We start from the raw sequence: 22,927 nt of genomic DNA, 5'->3' as shown, positions 1-22,927 counted from the left end.
ATTTTGAAATTGAAACATGTAAACCAGGTTTGAGGGACCATGAATTGAAACTACTAAGTAAGGAAATTTTGCACATTAACTGTGTTCTGTTTCTGTTCACCTATTATTATTGAGCTATTATTTAAATAAACCCTTTTCAGTTTGCAAAAATACTCAAAAATAGAGCATTCACATTTGCATATACATAGATACATCAATATAAAAATTGCATATACGACTCATAACTCATGATATGTAGAAAGGGTTTTTATAACCGGACAAATATTGTTAATTGTTGTATTATTGTATAGTATGTAAACGATTTGTAGGATCACTCAGATGTGTACCATGGTAGGTTGTCGGAATTATAATTGAGAGGTTCAAAGTTATTGAACGAATATAAAGAAGGACATTGGACATTTATTACGCAGCAGAAGATTTCTCTAAAGTTTTGTAAAACTGGTCTATAAATTATAAAGTAAATAGTGTGGTTAGTCAAGTGTGATTTTATCACAGGATAACATAAGTAATGATGTAAACTGCGAAGTGATGTAAATAAAAACTTTAACTTTAAACAATTTATTGACTTTATATATATGTAGTTTCATACTGAAAAAAAGAAACACTAGCAGCAATCAGTTTTGTCAGTATCTGTAGATGTCTGAAACAGTAAAGTAAACATCCAATAAATTCATTAGATTGAATATAAAAAGAAAGGCCAGGCCTTTAGTTTCGAATTAATTTAATTTAATTAAAGTGAAATACTTGAACTGAGGGTCAGTATTTGTATAACAAAGTAGTATCGATAACCAAATAGACAAACAGGTAGAAAGATCTCATTAGAATTTGATTTAGAAAACGAATAAAGCGGCAAGAAGCAGTTCTTTTACTCATATTAACCGTAGATATATATGTTATGAAAACAATATTGGAAAGAATAAATATTAAGCAGGTGTGAAAATTCACTCAAGTAATATTAAAAAGAGATCAATATTGAATTAGAACTATTGCTATTTGTTCTGATTACCTGTTTTAAAGATAACCTCTATTACGTCAATTAATTTCTTTGTATTAAAAATATATAATTTGCAATACATTTTTGTTAGGATTCGCAATATTTGAAGAAAAAAAGATTAGCAATGAATTCTCAATAATTTCCTAATGTAGTATAAAGTTATATGACAGTATAGTCGGCTTATATATTGCAACGCAAAAGTTACGTGACATATTATCATAATGTGGTCAGTCAGGTGTTACGGAATCACAGGAAAACAGAATTATTATTAGCAAAGGCAGGCTTATATCCCATTGTATATCAAGATTATGCCTAAGTGGTTTCATCGTTAGATATTTACTTAAGCAATACATAATATCTCTAATATATTCACGTACAAAAAAGTGTGATATTACAGATTATTGTGGTCAGTCAGGGGTTACGTGATCACAGGATAACAGAATTCCTATTCGCAGGTGCATGTTTAACTTTTAATTATTCGAGATTCGTTTACCTTGCTGATACCTTACTGATTTACAGGTACATATTTTTGAGTTTTGATAATGATACTAATAAGATGTTAAAGATGTTGCGGTCAGTCAGGTGTTACCGAATCACAGAAGTCATATTTAGAAGTACATATTTTAGTTTTAATAATTGGTGAGTAAGGACGCAGCTTAACGCAGCTGATGGTGTCAGTAAGGTTTAACAGCTCACTATGGTCAACCAGGTGTTTCCGAATCATAGGATAACAGAAGTTATAGATATATAGTAGATACATATTCTACACATTAATTGATATTTTACTTATACTTGGAAATTTATTTATTCAATTAATGGTATTAAAAAGATCTTAGAGATACTGTGGTCAATTAGGTGTAACCAAATCACAGGATAACAGAAGTCACATTTATGTGTATAAGATTAAAATTGACTTATTGGGTTCCATTTTCAGTTACGAAAAAGAAGTAAAAAAGAAAAATTATTAAAATCTCTTCACCTTACATCGTTATAGTGCTTTATACATTCTACAGTTTTGAAAAGTCACATGTTTCGTATTGTGTTTTGAGAGTTAAAGAAAAAAAATTACACCATCCAATTCGACGGAAGATTTGTTAAGTGTTTACATAATCAAACACAAACAATACCTATATTTTCTACCTGCTGTACAAATATACAGAAGAAATCTCATTAAAAATATTTAAAAAAATTTAAAAGTCAATGAATAAGGCAATTAAGAGCAAAAAGTCACGAAAGTGTGACTTCTAATCCAATTCTGGTACCCTGTTGTAGAGTTTTCTATTATTTAAATAATCCTTTTCAAGCGGAAATAGCAAAATATATTTTTGAAGTTTAAAAACAACTCCCATTCATAACAAGAAAAACTCCCATTCATAAATAATTTCTACAATAATAAAAGAGAAGTATATTGTACTAGATCTCAATGATCACTAAATAAAAAAAAAACTGTACCATAAAACAGTAATGCTATATTAGATATAGCATGATATATTAGAGTTATGTAGTCAGCCAAGTTTTACAGAATCGCAGGACAACAGAACTATTCGTTGCCAACTCTAGATTACTTTATTAGTATTTGAAATTCGATTTAACTTGGTTCACATTAGTTTCTTATTATAGTAGGATATCACAATGATAATACAAATGTAAAAATATCTAAATCCTTAACGTGATATCTTTTAAGTGTTAGAGATTACTGTGATCAGTCATGTGTTACTGAATCACAGGATAACAGAAGTAATGCTAACAGCTGCATATATGATTGCATGATTCCGAAAATTCTGCTTAACATGATTCAAATTGATCAGATTCCATTCCTATACGAATGTAAATTATTTATCGTGATCAGTCAGGTGTAACAGCATCACAGACTGGCACAAGAAATAAGGACAGTGGCCATCTGTCCTATGAATGTAAAAACGAAACATATGCCTATTATTGATATTCTGTTAAACTAGTTCAGGGAAACTTGATAAGCATTTTTCAAAGAGTTTATATAGAACTTAATAATTATGAATTTTTATATCAAAAACAGGCATGATTCCAATTTTCGTGGATATTATTCTCTAAAAAGAAGAACTTGTATTTATTAGTAAATATAAAGGCCATATTATATAGGCAGAGATATCACGAATGATGGCTGCAACTGCAAATTTAACAACACAGCTCTGACATAGTATATTATCCATTTATTTTGTGTCCGTACATAAAACATCCTAGGAAATAAATCCTTAATATATACAGAATTTTTTTACAGATGAGATATACATACAGTTTTATTTCATACTTAATTGTCAAAACGGAAGAAGGGGAAAGAAATGATGCTCACTGAAATGTAGCGAAATATCACAGTAGCGCAGAAATATATAGGAGCTAAAATATCCTTCCAGTACGAGTACATCCCATACAACATAGAGAACACAAAACAAACATAAGTCACTCATGCGATAGTAAAACGAATTACTAATGAATCCTATAGCTTATGTCAAAGATAGTTTGAATGGGTGTTCACTCACACAGAACATTTAAACCAGGATAACAGAAGTGAAATATGTTTAAATTTTGCTGTAATTTAATATTTCAAGTACGTGTAGGTATTTTCGAAAATAATTGATTTTGTACTTTGCTCATGATTTTGCTATGTGATTGACATAAGGTTTGAACTATTTAACGACAACTGTAGTAACTGCATAGTGTTACATACAAGCTCATGGAATTATGTGACATATATTTATTAATGCATTTGATACAGGAAAATATTATTCCGAAAATCAAGTCTTTATAATATGCTCAGTAAGTTACGAATGAAAGGTTTATTATTATAGTACACCAGAAATCAATTTCTTTATATTCATACTTCTGAGCTATTTTTAAACAAGCGACTTAATTTCAAACTCTGTTTAACGGAGATAGATAATGCGGGGTCTACCAACCTTACAACCTATTTTTTGAAAAAACAAACAAATTACCTCAATTGATTTAATGTACGAGGGGACTAACAAAAGTTTGTTTAGCTGACATTTTCAGATTTGAATCAGATTTGAAGATTTACTGCACTATTTAATCTCTCTATTATTACCGATGACCCTTCTAGACAACCAAAAATCATAGTGTTAGAAAAATTTCTTTAATTCTTAAGACCGTTATGAAGTTATTAATGTTACAGCAGTGTGAATTGGCCCGTTATCGTGTTGAAATATCGACGTAGTTCCTCTTGTTCTTGTAGCAGTTACCGCTGACTTCTATTGCCACTACATACTAACGACTAAACTAACTTTTATCACCTGTTAAAATGTTATTAATAGTCATGAAGTCTATATTTTTAAATTTATGAAGAAAATATTAAACTTCAGTTGAAATTTGAGACACCTATTAACTGATTTCTTCGTTTATCTACGAATTTTGTTTGATATATGTGATGCAGTCATACCAATTAAGACCAGTTAATCAGCAATTATGTTCTGTGACATTAGATTTTAACAATTTTAGACTTTACCAGAGCGATGATGGTCAGTCGAAGATTTTCGCATCTTTCACAATATCGTAAAAAATGTATAGTTTGGATGATTCGAAACCAGTACGACACGTTCACAAACAGTGGTGCATTTTATGCATACACTATGTGATATTCATCAAATATTTCTAAAGGCTTAAGATAATTCTGAAATCTGTGAAGAATAGCAAGCCGACTCTTTTATTGCGATAGCTGTAGAATCTGCACCAACTTTTCGTTATTTAGTTTGCGTTTTTTATTTCCTTTTTGACTGTTTGCTGTGAAGTTACAAATGAAATATCACATTCTACACCAAATCAGCTGGTATTTATTCTCGATTGCCCATGTTATGCAGAGTGTCACGAGCACGTATAATTGGCGTCTGAAAAAAATTAGTTTGTCAATTTCGTATTTTTTCTCTGATTTTTTTACTTTTTAGTTGTGCATAAATTTTAAAGAAAATATATATATATACATACATAAAACACGGTTTTGTCTTGAGTGACAAGGCACAGATAGCCTCGGCTCTCATGACCAAATTTAAACCGACATTGGTTTTTTTTCTCTCAATCCCCTTTTTTTAGTTTACATTGAAAGCAGAAACAATTTTGATTTTGACATGCCAGGGACACTCCATATAACATGAGCCTATAAGCGAGTAACTGCAGTTACTTCTAATGCTGAGAGTAGAGTGCATTGTCACTAACTCAACAAATCAGTTAAATATTCAAACCATATGATCAAGAATTATATTTTTACAACACATATTTTTTGTGTTAATTTTAAAACTTCTGTCGACAATTTTAACCAAGCAAAATTATTAAAAAAATATGTAATAATACTTTTGTTGTCTGTTTTTTCTTTTCGCAATATGAACAGTAAATCAAACAGTCTTAAACGTTGTATCAAAGCGCGCTGATGGTAACACTGTGCTCAGTATATGAAAAAAATATCATACATACATATTTAGAAAATAAATTTCTCACAAATTTCCTATTTTCATATGCTTATGGTATCAAATTACAAACATTTGTGTAACATTCTAAAATACAAACAAAAGATGAGTGAGTGCATTCTTGGACAAACTCTAAGATAACTTTTTTATCTGAACATCATTTTTATGCTCCTTTATGTTCTGTTCACCTAATGAAAACTAATTAGCAAAACAAACAAATTACCCCGATTTATTGAAATTTCCTTCTCGTGAATTATTGCATAAAAATATATTTTGTAGTCATCTCTGATCTTTTGATGCAATTGAAAATAGTTGCTATAAATATATATAACAACAATGAAATCATTTGAAAACCAACGAAAGTAATACTCTTCACATGATTCTTCTCCTTTTACACCATCCTACATAATTTATAATAAAAATAATAAGTAAATATTCGTTTAGAATTTTATTCTAATAAATTATATCATAAACTAATTTTGACAATAGCAGTTATTACAAAATGTCATTAAATTAAATACAATTAAGATTTCTCATTAATTCACAATCTTTGCTAGATCCGTAGAACATGTGTAGGATGGTGTTACAGGATACAAGGGGAAAAAAACTGCGTTTAACACAAATAAAGAAAAAACAATTTTCAATGATATTTCATAGTCCATAATTGCTTGGAATTTGAAATTCTTTTAAGGCACGATGTGGCTTTCCATTTCTTCCTTTTTGAAAACTGATTTGTTTGTTGCTCGTCAATTATGCTGGCCTGGTGAAAATCAATTAGCCAAACAAATATCATTTTCTATTCAAATTAATTTCTTATTTTATTTCTTATAATATATTTTCTTTCATTTGTTCCTTCAATTTTATTTAAATGATCCTGTCGAAGGCGTGATAAATGTTACTAGGACAGCAGAATTTGTATGTAAAGTTTTTATGAGAAAACTGAAATATTGGAGTTTCTTATACAAATATATGTAAAAAAACTAAAGAACGTGAACGCACGTTTTTTATATATAATAAGAAAAAGTAAATACAATAGATTCTCTTTGACAAGAGGTTTTTATTATAAAATAAAATAAATCTCTATATTTCATTAATTATATATTTTTGGAATAGTTTCGGTTCTAATCAGAATCAAAGTCCTAATATCCATGTTAAAAACATTTTTTAAATCAACAATGTTTTAAACAAAATAAAGTGTCCTTAAAAATAAAAGTAGATCACATTCGGAATTTAAATCTTTGTGTATATAAATCTTTGTGTTAAGATTTATATAAAACACAATGACGAAGGCATACGAATACTTATATTTATTTATGTACTTATGTACTTTATACAAGAACCTTACCACATACAGTGAGTGTTAGCAGTGTATTCTGACTCACGATATTCAATGTAGAATAATATCGCATCAAGAAAAAACTTTTACTTCATCTTAAAAATGAAAAAACTGGTCCCCTATTACATACAAGATCTTCGTTATATTTTTAAATAATATTCCCACGAAACACATATTCCTTAAGAAACAAAAAAACTGATATAAAAAGAAAGAAATACTCCGTAAAAAGAAATATAGGGCTTCTTTCGAGCTGCACATTTAACATCTTATGCGGTACGCAAATAGAATCAAATTACCCCTAAGTGTTCACAAAGAGTTTGTTATGGCACAAGCATAAGCAATTTGTGTGAAAAATAAATAATGATCATTTTTCTTTAACTTCAAACATATTTTCAACGATTCTTGCTTTTTGAACGACAAAAACATCTTATTGTGATGGATGGGCGCCTATTACTTAACATTATATATAATCAATAATTTATAGTTAAGTGTAGAACCACGAATTAGTGACAAAGTTCACAGCACACTGGAAGAAATTATCTACTCAGAGCCTATATAAATAATTCAACAAAATATGATTTGTGTATGACTCACAATGCATCTGGTTTGGGTTTTTATTCACCTACCGTTATATGCTGTATGCCTAGGTCAATTTAAATAATTTTCTGGACTCCCAAATTAATATTTATTTTAAAATTTCTGTGAAAAAAGAAGATAGAGATCCCTTGTTATTTTTTTTTTCACACATATACAGATCAGTTTTGGGTTGCGGCAATTTTGTTTGTAACTCGATCTATCACCAATTTGTAGTATTCTTCGGTTGATAGGTAATTTGTTTGTTTTGTTGTTTTATTGATTTTGTCACGATAATTTCTTGTTTTTTAACAGGCGTTCATTAAATACAACAAGGGAAATTTTCAAGTATTAAAAATAATCATGCGTTTACCGAACTGATCTAACACAATTGACACATGCAGAATATGCATACATTATATATATATATATATATATATACATACGTAATATGTTGTTTATTTATGTTCTCAAGGAACACACTGGTAGAAACATGTGGTTAGTAATGTTTCCTACTAAACTTTCTGCTTCTCTATTCCATTGCTATAGTTCCTACTTTAATTAACAAAAAATTTAGGTGACATTCTTACACGTGCGTATTTAATTAATTAAGTCTGAATAAAGCGTACACAGTTTTTAAGTAAAAATAAATATAAAAACCAATTCTTCAAAGAAAGCGAAAAATAATGTGTACGTCTTAAGATCGACCAAGGTGACAGCAAAAATAGAAAGTAGGAAGATGACTAAAAATAAATGAAAGATCTTTACTGTGCAAACACATACGGCAATGCAAACGTTTGCCCAACTTCCTTTTTGTTAAATAAAATATCAAAAAGAAAAATTTGTGATCTTAACAGAAGAATCGATTTTATACCTGAAGAAAAAAAAAAGAAAGAAGATAAAAGAATCAAAAAAGGAATTACATTAGGTATATGTGTAATGTACACTAAGCATTTTACTTAGTAAATTTGCTTAATTGATTTTAGTTTAAGACCCAAACACTAAATACAACAGTTTTAAGTTATGTCGCTGTTTATATATATGCTATTTTCATTAGTTTCAAGTAAGTACTTAAATTGAGAATTTCATATAATCAATAATATTGAGTTAAATAGAAAATAAATTAATAAAAAAATAAAAAAGTCATCACAATGAATCCTTGGGAAATACATATACTCTTGGGATAATCAGAGTGCCACTGATTGTTATCATTAAGGTAACTGTCGCTATTATTCCAAATGTGTTTACTATAAGTTTTATTACATAGCTTTAAAAGAAATTTCGAGACACTCTTTTAGGAATTATATTTATTTATTACAACGCATAAAATGTATTTATTTCAGTATATAATTTAATATATAGCATTTATGTTGCCATTTTTTCGTATCACTTTTAGTTCTTTATAAAATAATAAAATCTACCATAAAATATAATCTAAACAACGCACATGTCAAAAACATTAATTTAAAATAGTTTTTTAATATTTCTATAAATCTTTCTAAATCGTTTTTTTGTTAAGAAAATTTCTCATCACTGTTATAACAAAACTTTTATAACAGTTGCAAAAACTGTTTAGTTTGTGATAAATATATTAATTTTTGCAATTGGCAAAAACTCTTAACATAAAAGCTAGCACAACCTACTAAATCATGTAAGTAAATATATATTTTTTTATATGACAACCAGACTTTATTTATAATCAATTTACATATTTGCTTACTGGCAATACCTTTTTCTGTAGCAACTGCAGCAAATTTGCACTGTCATTTGAAAAATTGCCCGGCTGCGAAAGTGTGTCGTTTGGACAGCATCAAATTTATTAAGCACTAGAGGTAAAAAGGACTGTGTAAGTTCAATTTTAATTAAATATATTAAAAGCAGTATAATCTAGTGAAAATTGTCTTTAATTTCGTGTAGTGCCGTTTATTACCATGGATCGTCTACTTCGCCTTAGTCGCCCGCATGCACACCAACCACCGCAAGACATCCACATTGTAGATACAGCCGAACAAGTCTCTATTTCGTCATTGGCACTACTTAAAATGTTAAAGCATGGTCGCGCTGGTGTGCCAATGGAAGTTATGGGTCTCATGCTTGGGGAATTTGTAGATGATTATACAGTCCGTGTGTCTGATGTCTTCGCTATGCCTCAAACTGGTACAGGCGTATCAGTTGAAGCAGTCGATCCAGTGTTTCAAGCTAAAATGCTAGAAATGCTAAAACAAGTTGGGCGGCCTGAAATGGTTGTAGGCTGGTATCACTCTCATCCAGGATTTGGCTGTTGGTTATCTGGTGTAGATATAAATACGCAGCAATCTTTTGAAGCGTTATCGGAACGTGCTGTAGCAGTAGTTGTTGATCCAATACAATCAGTGAAGGGTAAAGTGGTTGCTGATGCATTTCGTCTTATTAATCCAAATACGATGGTCTTGAGCCAAGAACCCAGGCAAACTACATCAAATTTAGGTCACTTGCAAAAACCATCTGTACAGGCGTTAATACATGGCTTAAATAGACACTACTACTCAATAAATATTAACTATAGGAAAAATGATTTGGAAACAAAAATCTTGTCAAATCTACATAAGAAATGTTGGAGCGAATCACTTAAACTTAATGACTACAATCTCAATGAAACCCGTAATAATGAGGATGTTAACGGTATTTTCAATCTGCTAAAGGACTATAATAAGGCTCTGCAAGATGAGGAGAAAATGTCATTAGAGGAATTAGCTTTGAAAAATATTGGAAAACAAGATGCCAAACGTCATTTGGAGCAGAAAGAGGACAGCATAATGCATACAAATATAGTGCAGTTTTTAGGTGGAATGTTAGATGCTTTTATATTTCAATAATTTTAAATACTGTTGTAAATTTCTGTTGTCACAAAACAATTTAAAAACTTCAAAAAAAAACCCACATTTACTAACTTTGCAAATCTGCATTAAAATTTACAATTATAATTATTATTAAATTCTATTGAAATTATGAAAACTGTCTTCAATTTTTTGCATTTCTTGAATAAAAAATATCAATATCAATTGAAATATTGATTTTCTATTCTTCAATTACCAGGATAACAGGAAAAACGATCCTGAGCATATGTTCTTATATTTCACAATAATGGATTTATTTTTATTTATTATTCTACTTTACACATGACGTGGCATGGCATGAGTCAACCCTTGTTTGTCTTCATAAAATTCTTTTATGTTAAGAATGTGGATTCGAACTTCGAAGTATTTGAGAATTTTATTTAATCTCAATTTCTAAAGCAGAGATTGTTTACCTGCTGTTAGGGATTTTTTTGAATAGATTTTATGAATTTTAGAATTATTATATCTTAATAACTTTTCTGAGTTCCTGTTAAAATTTGGTGGTTAATTAACTCTTTAATCGATTTTCTAAAGAATGAATGAGACTTCTTTTAAATGGAGAACAACAAGGATTTTTATGTTTTACTACTCAAATAATCACAATAATTTAGTGCCACCAAATAACATTTCATTTTTTAAAATTTCAACAGGAGATTGCAATGGTTGTCTTTATTTTTCTAATGACTAATAAACTAATAAATAATGTGTGTCCTGAAATGGAAAATACTGCTTAGATTTATTTAAAAACTTAACTTTCATTTAAAAAAAATTATTTTTATGTTAGCAATTTTTATTTCTATCAAACATTTCTATGTTTTCGACGGATTTATGTTTCAAAACTGATACATTAATCAAAATATTTATCTTTAAATATTTTTTACAGGCGCACAAATCTAATGATGGTAAGAAGTTCATTCCAATACAAAAATGAAAATGATTAATCTTTATTTTCCTTGTAGATATTTGAATTTTAAAGATGATATACAACAATTGAAACAAAAAACATACTAATATTATATAATTGGATATAACACAAGAATAGTTATATATATTGACATGTAAATAAATTGCAGATATTCATTAAATTAAAGATTGCGATTAAATTGTTAAAAAACCACTTATGGGGATCTTGACCACGTTTGAAAGAATATTCTTTAAAATTCTTTGAAAGTATAGTCATTTTATATCAATCTAAGAAATCGTTTATTAACACTAAAAACAGATGATTTACATTTTTCTTTATATATTTCAATTGTTCACAAAATAATAAGTACATTTCTGATATAATTATGTCAAGGTTATCTTTAACGTACCGAATCCATTAAAATCTGTTTACCATAAACTAAGTTGAGGCATTAATAATTGTGTAAATGGTTTCAGTATATCTGAAAAAAATAAGCAGTGTCATGGTTGAATACATCACAACGTTCGCATGCATGAATCTCTATCTGTGAATCTCACGTTCGTTATTCCCACCCGCTGCATTAATTTTCCAGTTGGTGCAGCTGATGCTGACTGCGAAGATTTACACTATCGAACTTTCTGTTCTCCTGTTGTAATGTTACAGTTGGTCACGCTTGAAGGCAGTCTTTTGCGGTTTCTACAATTTATCACTCGAAACCACAATGTGTGTGACTATACATACATGCACTAGTCCTGAAGTAGACATAAATAAAAGATTTCTTTTCCATATTTCAATTATCTGCGTGGAAGTAGGTTTGTAAAGTGCCAAGCATCCACAAAGTGTCAACATTTATTGTATTATTTACATTAGCATGAACATTCTCATGTATTCGATGTAAGAAATTCTACCTGTGGGCAACAAAAATCTGACTCATTCACATTTACACGCAAAGGGTTCCTTATATAAAATATATATTTGTGTTCAGAATGTGCATTGTTTATTAATACACATTCTGTGCCTAAGGCTTCAAAACGTATTTACTTACTTGGCTCTTTAAGTGATTCTCTCGTCATATGCCCAGTTTACATGAAAAATAAACAAACAAAAAATGATGTTGAATGACTCTTAAAGATTTTTCGATACAAATACACGCATACGTATATCCCACATATTTGTACACGCTGCATTCTCGGGGATATGCACCATGACCTTTCAGAAGTGTGATCTTTGAAAGAGCAGTTAAACTGCAGCGGCTTCTGTTCGCCTGCTTAAATGTTACACTTATTCAAATTAATTTTAAATTTCACAATTTTCGCAAAAAATTAATCGCCAATACAGTACAGACTCCGAATGAGATTATCCGGAAGTGAGCAGACATGACATACTGATTAACAGCAGCTTTGCTATTTTTATGTAAATAGTTACAGATTTTTGAATAGGTACTCATAAACTTCAAAACCCAACAGTATATGACTGAAGTTGAAAAATTACAAACAGGTCATGCACCAGAGATGTGGAAAACGTCAACTTTAATAGATCATTTCACATGTAGTATATGTATGTCCACAGTGCACGCAATGCCTGAATATTCTATAATGTCATAAACTCACATCTTTATTTCAAGTCAAATCAAATAGTTCTTGAGATCAAAAATTATTTTTAAAGTCTATTTTAACTTATGGTATCCTGTGATAATGTTTCACACCAATGAACGCCCACAAAATTAAACGAATAGAAATAAATATCTCATGTGGAAAATGCACAAATGAAAATTTGTACGAGGGTACTATAAAAGTATCGAACGCAAATACAAAGTTTCACTATCTGTGAAATATTGAAGAATATCTGACTAAGCAGTATTTTCAACAATTGAATGCTATTATCCAAAGGCATCTTATTTGATGATTAACTTATTTTTGGGCAGATCAACAAATATTGCTTTATTAAACATTCTCTTATGTTAAGCTTCAATGCCTTGTTAAACTTATGTAGTGGCCCTCGTGCAATAAATGCAATTGAGTGTATAAGATTACGTAGCACATTATGCGAGTATATCACAGAATTTTAGTTTGATTTCAAATTCCCAAAACAACAGTTTGACTCCTGCGGTGCAAATCAAGAAAATGGAAAAAAAGAAGAGTCCAAATAAAAGGCAGAAGTTCACCATTTTCAGTTTCTGTTATCCTATTCCAAATGTTCTGATTGAGTAAACACCCACTCAAGTGCCTGTAAATGTACAGGAAATCTCTTCCATCAACCGTTGTAAGTGTAATGCCTTAATAATTCGAGTCACTAAACACGTTATCACTTCAGTGACTTACATTTTTTTATCACAATCTTTAGAGGACATTTGCTATCTGAAAAGGATACGGATACTTTGACCTTACTGCATTTCTGCGCTTCTGTGATATTTCGTTACATTTCAGTGAGCATCTTTTACTTTCTGTCCTCATTTCTCGTCTAGTGCTGCACATTCACTTTTGAATAATTCATCTTCATTTTCACTTTCTGTATTTGAAACATCTTAATCTGATTTAGTGAACATTTATTTATCATTGATTGTTTAGTACAATACTCTATACGTATTAAAGATATAAAATATTTATATCAATTTTTTAAATAATTATGGGATACCATATGTGCGATCAACTGGATAATTTACTTTAATTTGAGAGTTGAGCCTTTTATGTTTATATACATATAAATTATCTGAATACCAATTGATTATAAATTTCACGACGTTATTATCTAGTACCAATAGCTAATTTAATCCAGAGTTAATCAATATTGGCTTTAAGGCAGTAATATATACTATCACAGCTTTTATGAAGAAAGAAAGGTAAGAAGAGGGGTAAGGAGAAAGAAAGGTAACAATTTTCTTTCGTGTAGAACCAGCTTTTTAAACCGTAGATTAATAGAAGATAACCTTCAATTACATTAAGTCAGAGCCCTATGAAAAATGTAATAGAATTAATTTAAATAAAATAAAATAATAATATAATAATCTAAGTAAACAATGAAATTGAAAAAAAAATAACATGTAGAATAAAAAAACTAAAAATTATTGTGTTTTCTCAAAATTCTAGCGTTAACTTCAAAATTTCTTGTAGACAAATTTTTATAACTTTTCGGCAAAAACCAATTAGCAGTTATAATAGCAAATGTGATATTATAATAAATAAATAATATTAGTTAAATTCGTTACGAATACGTTGAGTTTTAAAAAGTTCCTAAAATAAGGTAAGTGAGAAAATAATTAATCTCGTAAATTTCTAATCCAACGAATATTGCCTTACAGTTAACTATAACCAAGCATGGTTATGGAACCTTATTTGTAATATTAGAATATAAAATGAAATATCAGGTCGGTGGATATTAAAAAATTTGACCATTAATATTTGATAAATTTAACGTTTAACATATGTCGGCCTTTAATTAATTTCAGACTTTTTTAAAGAAGCTTCTAATAAAAGTTTGATAAAAAAATATGAAGAATATGAAGAATTCTTAAAAGCAAACCCTATTCCTCTTTCTATAAAAAAGAAGAATCAACAATGACGTAATACTTGAAAAATTAATATTAATTAATTATACATGTTATTCCATAACAGGGTAGGTCATCCTCCTAGAACTAATACTCATAAAATTTTAACAATATCTTTTCCATTTCAGATGTTACCGTCTACATATTAAAAAATATTTATGTCCTCAAGGAGAATCGCCGCGGTTATAAACACTGAATATAAAGTTAAAAATTTTATGAAAATGGATATATAAGGTATATGTTATATGCTATTCCATTATACTATACACTATATTAAGTGATTTCATAAAATGGATATCTGAGGTATATTTGTTATTCCGTTATAATATAGATCAGAGCTGTCCAAAGCACGGCCAGCGGCTAATGTTTGTGCGGTCCGCGACATGTTTTTAATCTACTACAATTACGCACATTTTTTTTTGGTACACCAAATAAAATTATGTTGAGCACTTTTACTCTCTATTAACTGCGAGGTTTCTTCATAACCCCTCTCTACGCCTTGACTGGATTATTGTTTATCACTTCATTAGACTAAACAATAACTGACCGCAGATCCGCATACCTCCCCGAGGAGCCTGTAACCTTTCAGAGATTCGATAAAACTGAATTTATCATTACAACCGTATTTTTATTTTTGTCGGAAACCACTATGAACGTATGTGTTGATTTCTGCGTCCCTCCAATCTGTACATTGATTTATATTGGCCCGCGATCGCATCTGGTCTGGACAGCCCTGATATAGATTATGATGGGAACCACAAATAATGGTTTCATATAATTTTAATGATTTTATATATTGATTATTTCAAATCATAATTTACAAAATTTTTATGTCAAAAAGGCTGGCTACCTTGTATTTAAACACATATCCTCCCACATATATGACATACCTATTATGTAAATAAATACAGAGTAAGAAGAAATAAAGTTCAAAATAATTATTATTAAACTTCAATTTAAGGAACATTTAGAATTTCTTTGAGGAAGCTTTCCTTAACCCTAACGGATATGACAAATGTTAGTAAATACCAGGTAAATCGATATAAAGTTGTTTGATATCTTCAATTCAATGAATGATTACAGTTACTTTGAAGATACTTTTCTTTTTGAAGATTAAAAACCCTACCGGATATGACATGATAAAAAATGCAAAGTAAATGGAAATACAGTTCATTTGTAGTAAATCTTTAATTTGTGTATTTCTAGCCTTTTTTTCGGAACCTTTTTTTTTGTTGATCAAAAACCCTAACGGATATATGAATAGAAATACAGTTGATAACTGTTTGTTTGAGATCTTCAATTGCCGATTATAAATCCTAACGGATGTAACAAATGATAAAAAGTACTCAGTAAGTAGAAATACAGTGGATAACTATTTGTTAGATGTCTTTAATTTAACAGATTTTTAGTTTTTTGAGGAAACTTTATCTTTTTGTTGGTTAAAAACCCTAATGTATGTGATTTGATAAAAAGTACCAGGTAAGTAGAAATACAGTTCAGGTTTTAGATATCTTCAATTTTATGTATTTTTAGACTTTTTGTGAAGAAAATTTTTCTTTTTCTTGTTTAAAAACCCTAACTGATGTGACTTATGATAAAAAGTACCAGGTAGGTACAAGTGGAATTTATTTATAGAATATCTTTAATTCAATATATTATTAGACTTTTTAAGGAAACTTTCCTTTTTACGGATCAAATCCCTAATAGACATGACAAATAATAAAAAGTACTCGGTAAGTAAAAATACAGTGGATAACTATTTGTTAGATATCGTCAATTTCATTTATTCTCACGTTTTTTTTGAAGCAACTGTTTTATTTCTTGGTTGAAAAACCTAATGGATGTGACATATGATATAAAGTACCAGGTATTGAAAAATATAATTCATTTGTAAGATATCTTAAATTTATTTGTAGACTTTTTTTGAAGAAACTTTTATTGCTAATCAAAAACCCTAACGGATACGACATTATCAATTCAGAAAAAATAACAAAATGATATATCTACATTTATAAGGCTTTAAAAATAAAGCTTATAGAAACTTAAATGAAATATAAACTTATAGACGAGGATCTTTTTAGGTATATACTTTATTTTTTTATAGTATAATATATATAATATATTATATATAGTTTACACTTTTAATCAATGTGAACTAAGTAAGTTAATTTTCATTATCTTTACAGATTCTTACAATTAAAATGTTGCTTGGCATATTATAATATTCAGATTTTTACAATTAAAATGTTGCTTGGAATTTTATAATATTCAGAATCTTACGGATAAAATGTTGCTTTACATATTATAATATTCAGATCAGATGATCGATCTCTTACTTAGTCTCAAAAATACAATATAATTTTTTAGATCAGATCGTTTGATATATTAAAAAAACATCACGATTTGTTGGTAAGTATAAAGATTATATAGAAGAATAAGTTATTTGAACCCTTTCTTATAGGAATTTCTTTCTCCTATTAACTAAAAACCACAACTAATAAGAAATATGATTAATGCTGTTAAAATAACAACAATATGTATTAATAATAATTGAAGAATCAATATATGCGGAATTTTAAAAGGATTTTAAAGGTATATTTTATATATGATATAAATATATCATACAAATAATCCATTTTATAATTCTTATTTTTAAGAAAATGAATTACTTTAATGAAAACTTAGGAATACATGTAAGCGAATCTATAATTTTATAATTATATATTATAATTTAATGAATTTTTGTACATAAAAATTAAATTAATTTTTAAAAATTTTTTATTTTAGAACGAAAACTCAACCAAATGAAGAACTTATATAGAAAATAACTAATTGTTCCATTTGTAAGAAAACTCGAAATTTTGCGATTTTATACAAATTAATATAAATTTTTTACTTTAGATATTTTAGACGTTACATGCTTTAGTTGAATCGACTACTATAGTAACATTAATTTATTTATTTAATTTTATTTTTGAACTATATAAATAAAGCTAAAATGATTTTAAGCTAGATATGAATCTTTTTAAATTGTTTCCATAACGTTTTTACAATGAGGCGATTAACTTATGTGTGTTTACATTTATAAGTCCTACTTATTAACAATTAGAGAACCTTGCTTTCCTTCGAGCTTTTGAAGTAGAAACTATATCGGTTTAATAATGCAAAATTTTAATTATATTTAATATATTTTTTAGTTTCATATACTTTTATATTTAATATATATTAAAATGTCAATTAGAAAATAAATGTTTAAGAATGAACGGTCTGACTTTGCTCTTTTAGACCTTATGTGTTCATTGACAAATTAATGAAAGCCTAGCTGCCAATATTCAAGGAAGAAGATATCAGAAGTTAACTGAACTATATGTAACAATTTGCTTTATTATGCATTCAGACAACTAATTATAGTTATATACTAATACTGAAAATTTATAAGATCGTTTAAATTTGGTATATCTACAATATAAGCTTTGGGATGTTCTGATTCATTAATATGTTTTCCTTAAGATTTAAATGTATTCATTTGTAGATATATTATATTTTTAAATTTATTTTTAATAATTGTTGAAAATCTTTATACAACGTACGAATTTATCTCAAACTTTATTTGGCAAGTTCTTAATAAGTTTATATGAAGAGTGTTTAAACTTGGATAATTACAAATCTATATATCTAACAAATCTATATATCTCATTCTAACAGATACTCCTAAATAACTATAAAAATAAGTATTTAGAAAATAAATATTTTGTAAACTATTTCAGCTCCACTTAGAACTATATTCAGTTTGCATACTATCATAAAAAGCAAGTTGATATTTTGTATACAAACTTCATAAAGTTCAAAAAAGGTTATTCTCACAATTCACTACGTTTTACTACTACGAGCAGAGGGCATTGCTTACCTTAAACCAAAAATCTTTAATTCTTTTTGTGTGAGAAAGCAGATAAAACAGATCACACAGACTCCATAGTATGCCTATAGAGTTTTCTGAGATCCTATTGAAATGTTACAGTTCGTTTCACATCGTTGAACTCTATGAAGATGCGACTGAGCATTGTGTTGAAATATAATTATAGCTGATCTTCATCACATCATTTGGCTAAATTGCATGCCATCACGACAGCAATAATAATGCTTAAATCATTGTATGTGCGGGTCACACTCAGTTGAGCCACTTGATCTAAGCTAAATCTACTTGTAAGATCTCAAACTTACTAAGAAAACATAAAATGTGATAAGTATGTTAATGAAATACAGACTATTAAATTTATATTTCAAAAAACAAAAAAAAAATACTCTCTGAGCAAAGGTCACTTTGTCTGCTGTGGGTAAACCAGACATACATATAATATCATACCTACGCATAAAACTCAAATAAAAAATATATTTTCACATTTCTATGTGCAAGAGGCGCTGCACATAAAACCAAAAACTTATTTTCTTCAAAATAAAATAATCAGATATGCGTACGTCTTGAGTTTCTTACAAATTTGCTGTTCACCTAATGTTCGCGAAGACGCGACTTCCCCTTACAAAAAATATTTCAATAGAGTACGGATCTTGGATATACCTACGTGGCATTTAGGTAATCTTTGGAATTATAATAATAAATGTCTATTATTTATTTGTTTGCTCTTCAGACATTTATTTCAAAAACCTTGATATAAAAGATCAGAAACAACAAACTGTAACAATCTAATAGGTGCACAGCGTTTGTGAGAAGGGCATGCCCTTTTCAAAATATTTTAAAACTCAAACGATGTGGGCATTTACGCACTATTAACAAATATATTTGGTAATGCGTTTATTTACCCTACACAATAGAACAGCATTTAATTCTCTTAACTAACATAGAAATTTTTTATTTGGTCATAACTTGCAATATTTTTATTTTAATATATAATTTATTAGGGGTTATAAAGATGGTCAAAAACAGAAACCTAATTATTGCAGAAAATAATAAAGATATCTCAGGAATTTGTAATATCTTAGGAAGTGAAGACCTATTTGGACACACAAATTCTTTTTCCAATAATAAAATATAAATCGATTAAAATAATCGGTATTTTCGCCCAATACTTTTTATTGGCATAGCCCATAACTATCAATATATGTGTCTACTACATATGTATGTACAGCAACGGTAAAGTCTATAGAACCGATCTACGCACTATTTTATTTGTTGACCTCTAGTATTTTTATCGCTATTATTCAGTTTTGTTTGTCAATACAAAAGCAGAGGCAGTGCTGTGCTGTGCTGGCATGCAAGTGAACAGACTATTATCTTTTGAGTATAAATATACATATATGAATACATATATATGTAGAAATGTATAGGTATATATACAAATATACACAATATAATCATGTTTGTATACAAAAACGAATTTACTGCGGCAGCCAGCATGACGCACGATCATTTCACAGTAAACAAAGCGGAATATAAAGTTGGAATAGGTCAGGTATGTTCACAGGCACACAAAACCATATTCTCACTGCATTTTTGAACTTCATCAGTGAACTGTGATTGCTCTGCGCCTGGTAGAAAACATGAATTTATTGATTTTTTCAATTATAATTTTGATATATTTTTAAGTAGGAAAAAGCAAACAAATGAATGACCTACCCCAATTAACTGACTAAAAAGTATGATTTATTTAATTTTTCAAAAGAACTTTAAACAAATATTATTATGGGAAAGAAAGTACATAACAATAATTGTGTCTCTCTCTCTCTCTCTAGGGTTATAAAAAAATTGTGCCTAAGGCTTATATTATTGTTTTCTTTCCAGGAAGTTTATATTGCTAAACATTAGGCGAACACTCCAAGTAGAAAGCGAATAAACGCAACTCAATATTTCTAGGGAATTTAATAGAGAAGCTTTCTTAATATTCTCCACCGTAGAATTATTTCAATAAAAGACTCGTTGCGTATACACAGATTTCGTTTGGACACTGCCAGTCCAAACTGCTCACCTAATAAAAATTAATAATTTTTAACTCTTTTTTGTAAGACATGAACAGTTTCATTTATAGACACGTATACACTGCATAAAATAATTTATAACAAATTAAGTTCACTTAAAAATACTTTAGTTTGCTTATAAGCAGCAAGTGGTTTATAAATGAAACTGCAAGATGCATTTTAATATTGTTGCGCGCCTGTTATTTGGGGGCTCAAAATGGAAATATGTGGGAGTTTCTCAGAATGTGTCCATACTATCTATATATTGAACACACTATTAATATAATGTAACATAAAAGACATATTATAAAAGCATTCCCAGTGATCACGATTAATATGATGAAGTGTGAAGGCATATCTACTTGCCCTTTTCTAAATAATTTTTTGGAATTGTTCAATTATTCTCAAAAAGAAATAATTTACAACACTTTTTTTTATAACTTAAATGCAAGCAAAGAAATTAATTTAAAATAGTGTGTGATACAATCCCAGCAAACATTTAGAAGCATTTGAAGTTTCTTGCATTTTTAACATATTTTCAATGAGCTGCGATAGGTGACAAGGGAAACCGCCTGGATTATCTGTTTTTGTGATAATTGGAAAGTATATTAATTGGATATTTTCAAAATACGGGATTTTACTAGGAATTTATGCTTTTATAAAATCAAACATTAATAATCCGCAGGTAAATGCGACAACAAATATCATGTTACTATTGTTATAATAGTGTTCGAGGATGAGAAATATAAATTTATAAAGGATATAAAATTTCGTTATACTTATAAATCCTCATATGATTGTTTACAACAGTATTAAAAATTGAATGTCCCTTATCAAGTTTCCATAATGGTAATCAAATATAAATGTACTGTGAATACAAAAAACATACTTGCCGAAACTACTTTTAAAGAAGAACTTAACCATATCCACTTTTCGGAGAATCGAAGTAAAGGTAATGGATTTGGACTTGTACAACCCCTACGTGAAATAAAATATAATACAGACAATTATAACAATAATGTCAAAATATAAATATGCATTTATAAGTTCTAAATAAATTATATACAAATACTCATATTAGTAAGCCTTTGTTTACATACATACTGCACAGATCTACTTACCAACAATCGAAGCAATATCGTCCAAGCCAAATATCTTTCTTAAAGAACGCTTGCTCTTACCATTTACAACGTATTTAACATTGCTAAACAATAAATATATTGTACACATTTTACCAAATAAACATACTTTGTGACAATGCAAACATGAATGCACACAGTTCTCTGTTTCTTGCCTTTAATGAAATACTATTTTCCAGCTGGAATTTGACCACAAGATGTTAGGTAAATGCATCCTTGAAACTTCTTTAAATCATTTATGCCAGTACAGTAGATTGGACAAACCTCCTGCTTACTTTGATCGCCTGTTCAAATCGCAAAAATCAAACGCCGTTTAAATTCGCATTTAAATTGATGTGACTGAATTTTCAGGGTTGCAAATTTTTTTGCACATTATCAAAATATTAACAGCCAACCTATCAGGAAATCAGCAGAGCGGAAGCATAAAGGTTGCAAGAGTGCAGAAGCATCCACAATGTGTTGTCTTTTAAAATTTTTTAATTGAAAATTAATACTGTGAACATATAACATAATAGTTTAATGATCGTGAAACATCTGCTTGCCTTTCTTATATATAATGAATAATAACTGAGTGCAATTTTAAATGACAATAAATAATACTGTATTCGTATATATCAAATGATTGCGCACAATAATTATCTGAAGACTTCAACTTACCCCAACATTTTTCTTCTAAAAGGCAATTTTTAATATTATGGAACAAAATAGAGTATGATTTCCTTATGAATTCCCAACTAATCAATAAATGTTACTTTCATAGGCAAAAATATACTGTTAAAAATTTTCACACATTCAATAAAATATTGACAAAACGCAGCAGGATACTAATTAGTTGTGGTTATTCGAACAGGGCAACATATTTGTCGAAATCATCTTCCAAAGAAATATAAAAGGTTGGTTTTTTATCATATTTGTGAATTGCAAATAATAGGTCTGTTCCATGAGCTACTCGTAGAAAAAGTAAAGTAAAACACAAGTAAAGTACAAACTGCTTTGTGTAAAATGTGGTGAGAACACCATTGCCGCCACACAAACAATACAAAAATTTAAATTCAAACCAAAACAGCTGATTCACACATCAACACAAATTTTGCTTGAAATGTAGGAGTAAAGTCTCTTTAACATTTCAAAATATTACAAACG

The 22,927-nt window shown here is 28.8% G+C and overlaps 1 protein-coding gene and 2 long non-coding RNA genes across 5 annotated transcripts; all 3 read left to right on the top strand.

Moving 5' to 3' along the window:
* Positions 1 to 8,868: 8,868 nt before the first annotated feature.
* Positions 8,869 to 10,297, top strand: LOC119684647 (26S proteasome non-ATPase regulatory subunit 14-like). Its single transcript, XM_038098727.1, has 3 exons — positions 8,869 to 9,002; positions 9,093 to 9,197; positions 9,269 to 10,297. Exon 3 carries the CDS (start codon positions 9,283 to 9,285, stop codon positions 10,204 to 10,206), a length of 924 nt encoding a protein of 307 aa, XP_037954655.1. The 5' UTR covers positions 8,869 to 9,002; positions 9,093 to 9,197; positions 9,269 to 9,282; the 3' UTR covers positions 10,207 to 10,297.
* A 3,905-nt stretch (positions 10,298 to 14,202) lies between these two features.
* Positions 14,203 to 16,731, top strand: LOC119686239. Of its 3 annotated transcripts, none has more exons than XR_005252899.1 (12): positions 14,203 to 14,371; positions 14,430 to 14,495; positions 14,577 to 14,743; positions 14,804 to 14,909; positions 15,637 to 15,707; positions 15,759 to 15,828; positions 15,882 to 16,024; positions 16,085 to 16,154; positions 16,209 to 16,283; positions 16,338 to 16,408; positions 16,482 to 16,542; positions 16,605 to 16,731. It is a non-coding gene; the product is annotated as an uncharacterized LOC119686239 (long non-coding RNA). The 3 variants fall into 3 exon arrangements; XR_005252898.1 differs by having other exon boundaries at positions 16,592 to 16,731; XR_005252900.1 differs by lacking the exon at positions 16,209 to 16,283 and having other exon boundaries at positions 16,592 to 16,731.
* Positions 16,732 to 17,343: 612 nt separating this feature from the next.
* On the top strand, positions 17,344 to 17,660 carry LOC119680789. Its single transcript, XR_005252487.1, has 3 exons — positions 17,344 to 17,368; positions 17,463 to 17,518; positions 17,577 to 17,660. It is a non-coding gene; the product is annotated as an uncharacterized LOC119680789 (long non-coding RNA).
* Positions 17,661 to 22,927: the final 5,267 nt, after the last annotated feature.

This window comes from Teleopsis dalmanni, chromosome 2, assembly GCF_002237135.1.
Source record: "Teleopsis dalmanni isolate 2A chromosome 2, ASM223713v2, whole genome shotgun sequence".
Classification (NCBI taxonomy): Eukaryota; Metazoa; Arthropoda; class Insecta; order Diptera; family Diopsidae; genus Teleopsis; species Teleopsis dalmanni.
This window is presented reverse-complemented; position numbering and strand designations above follow the sequence as displayed.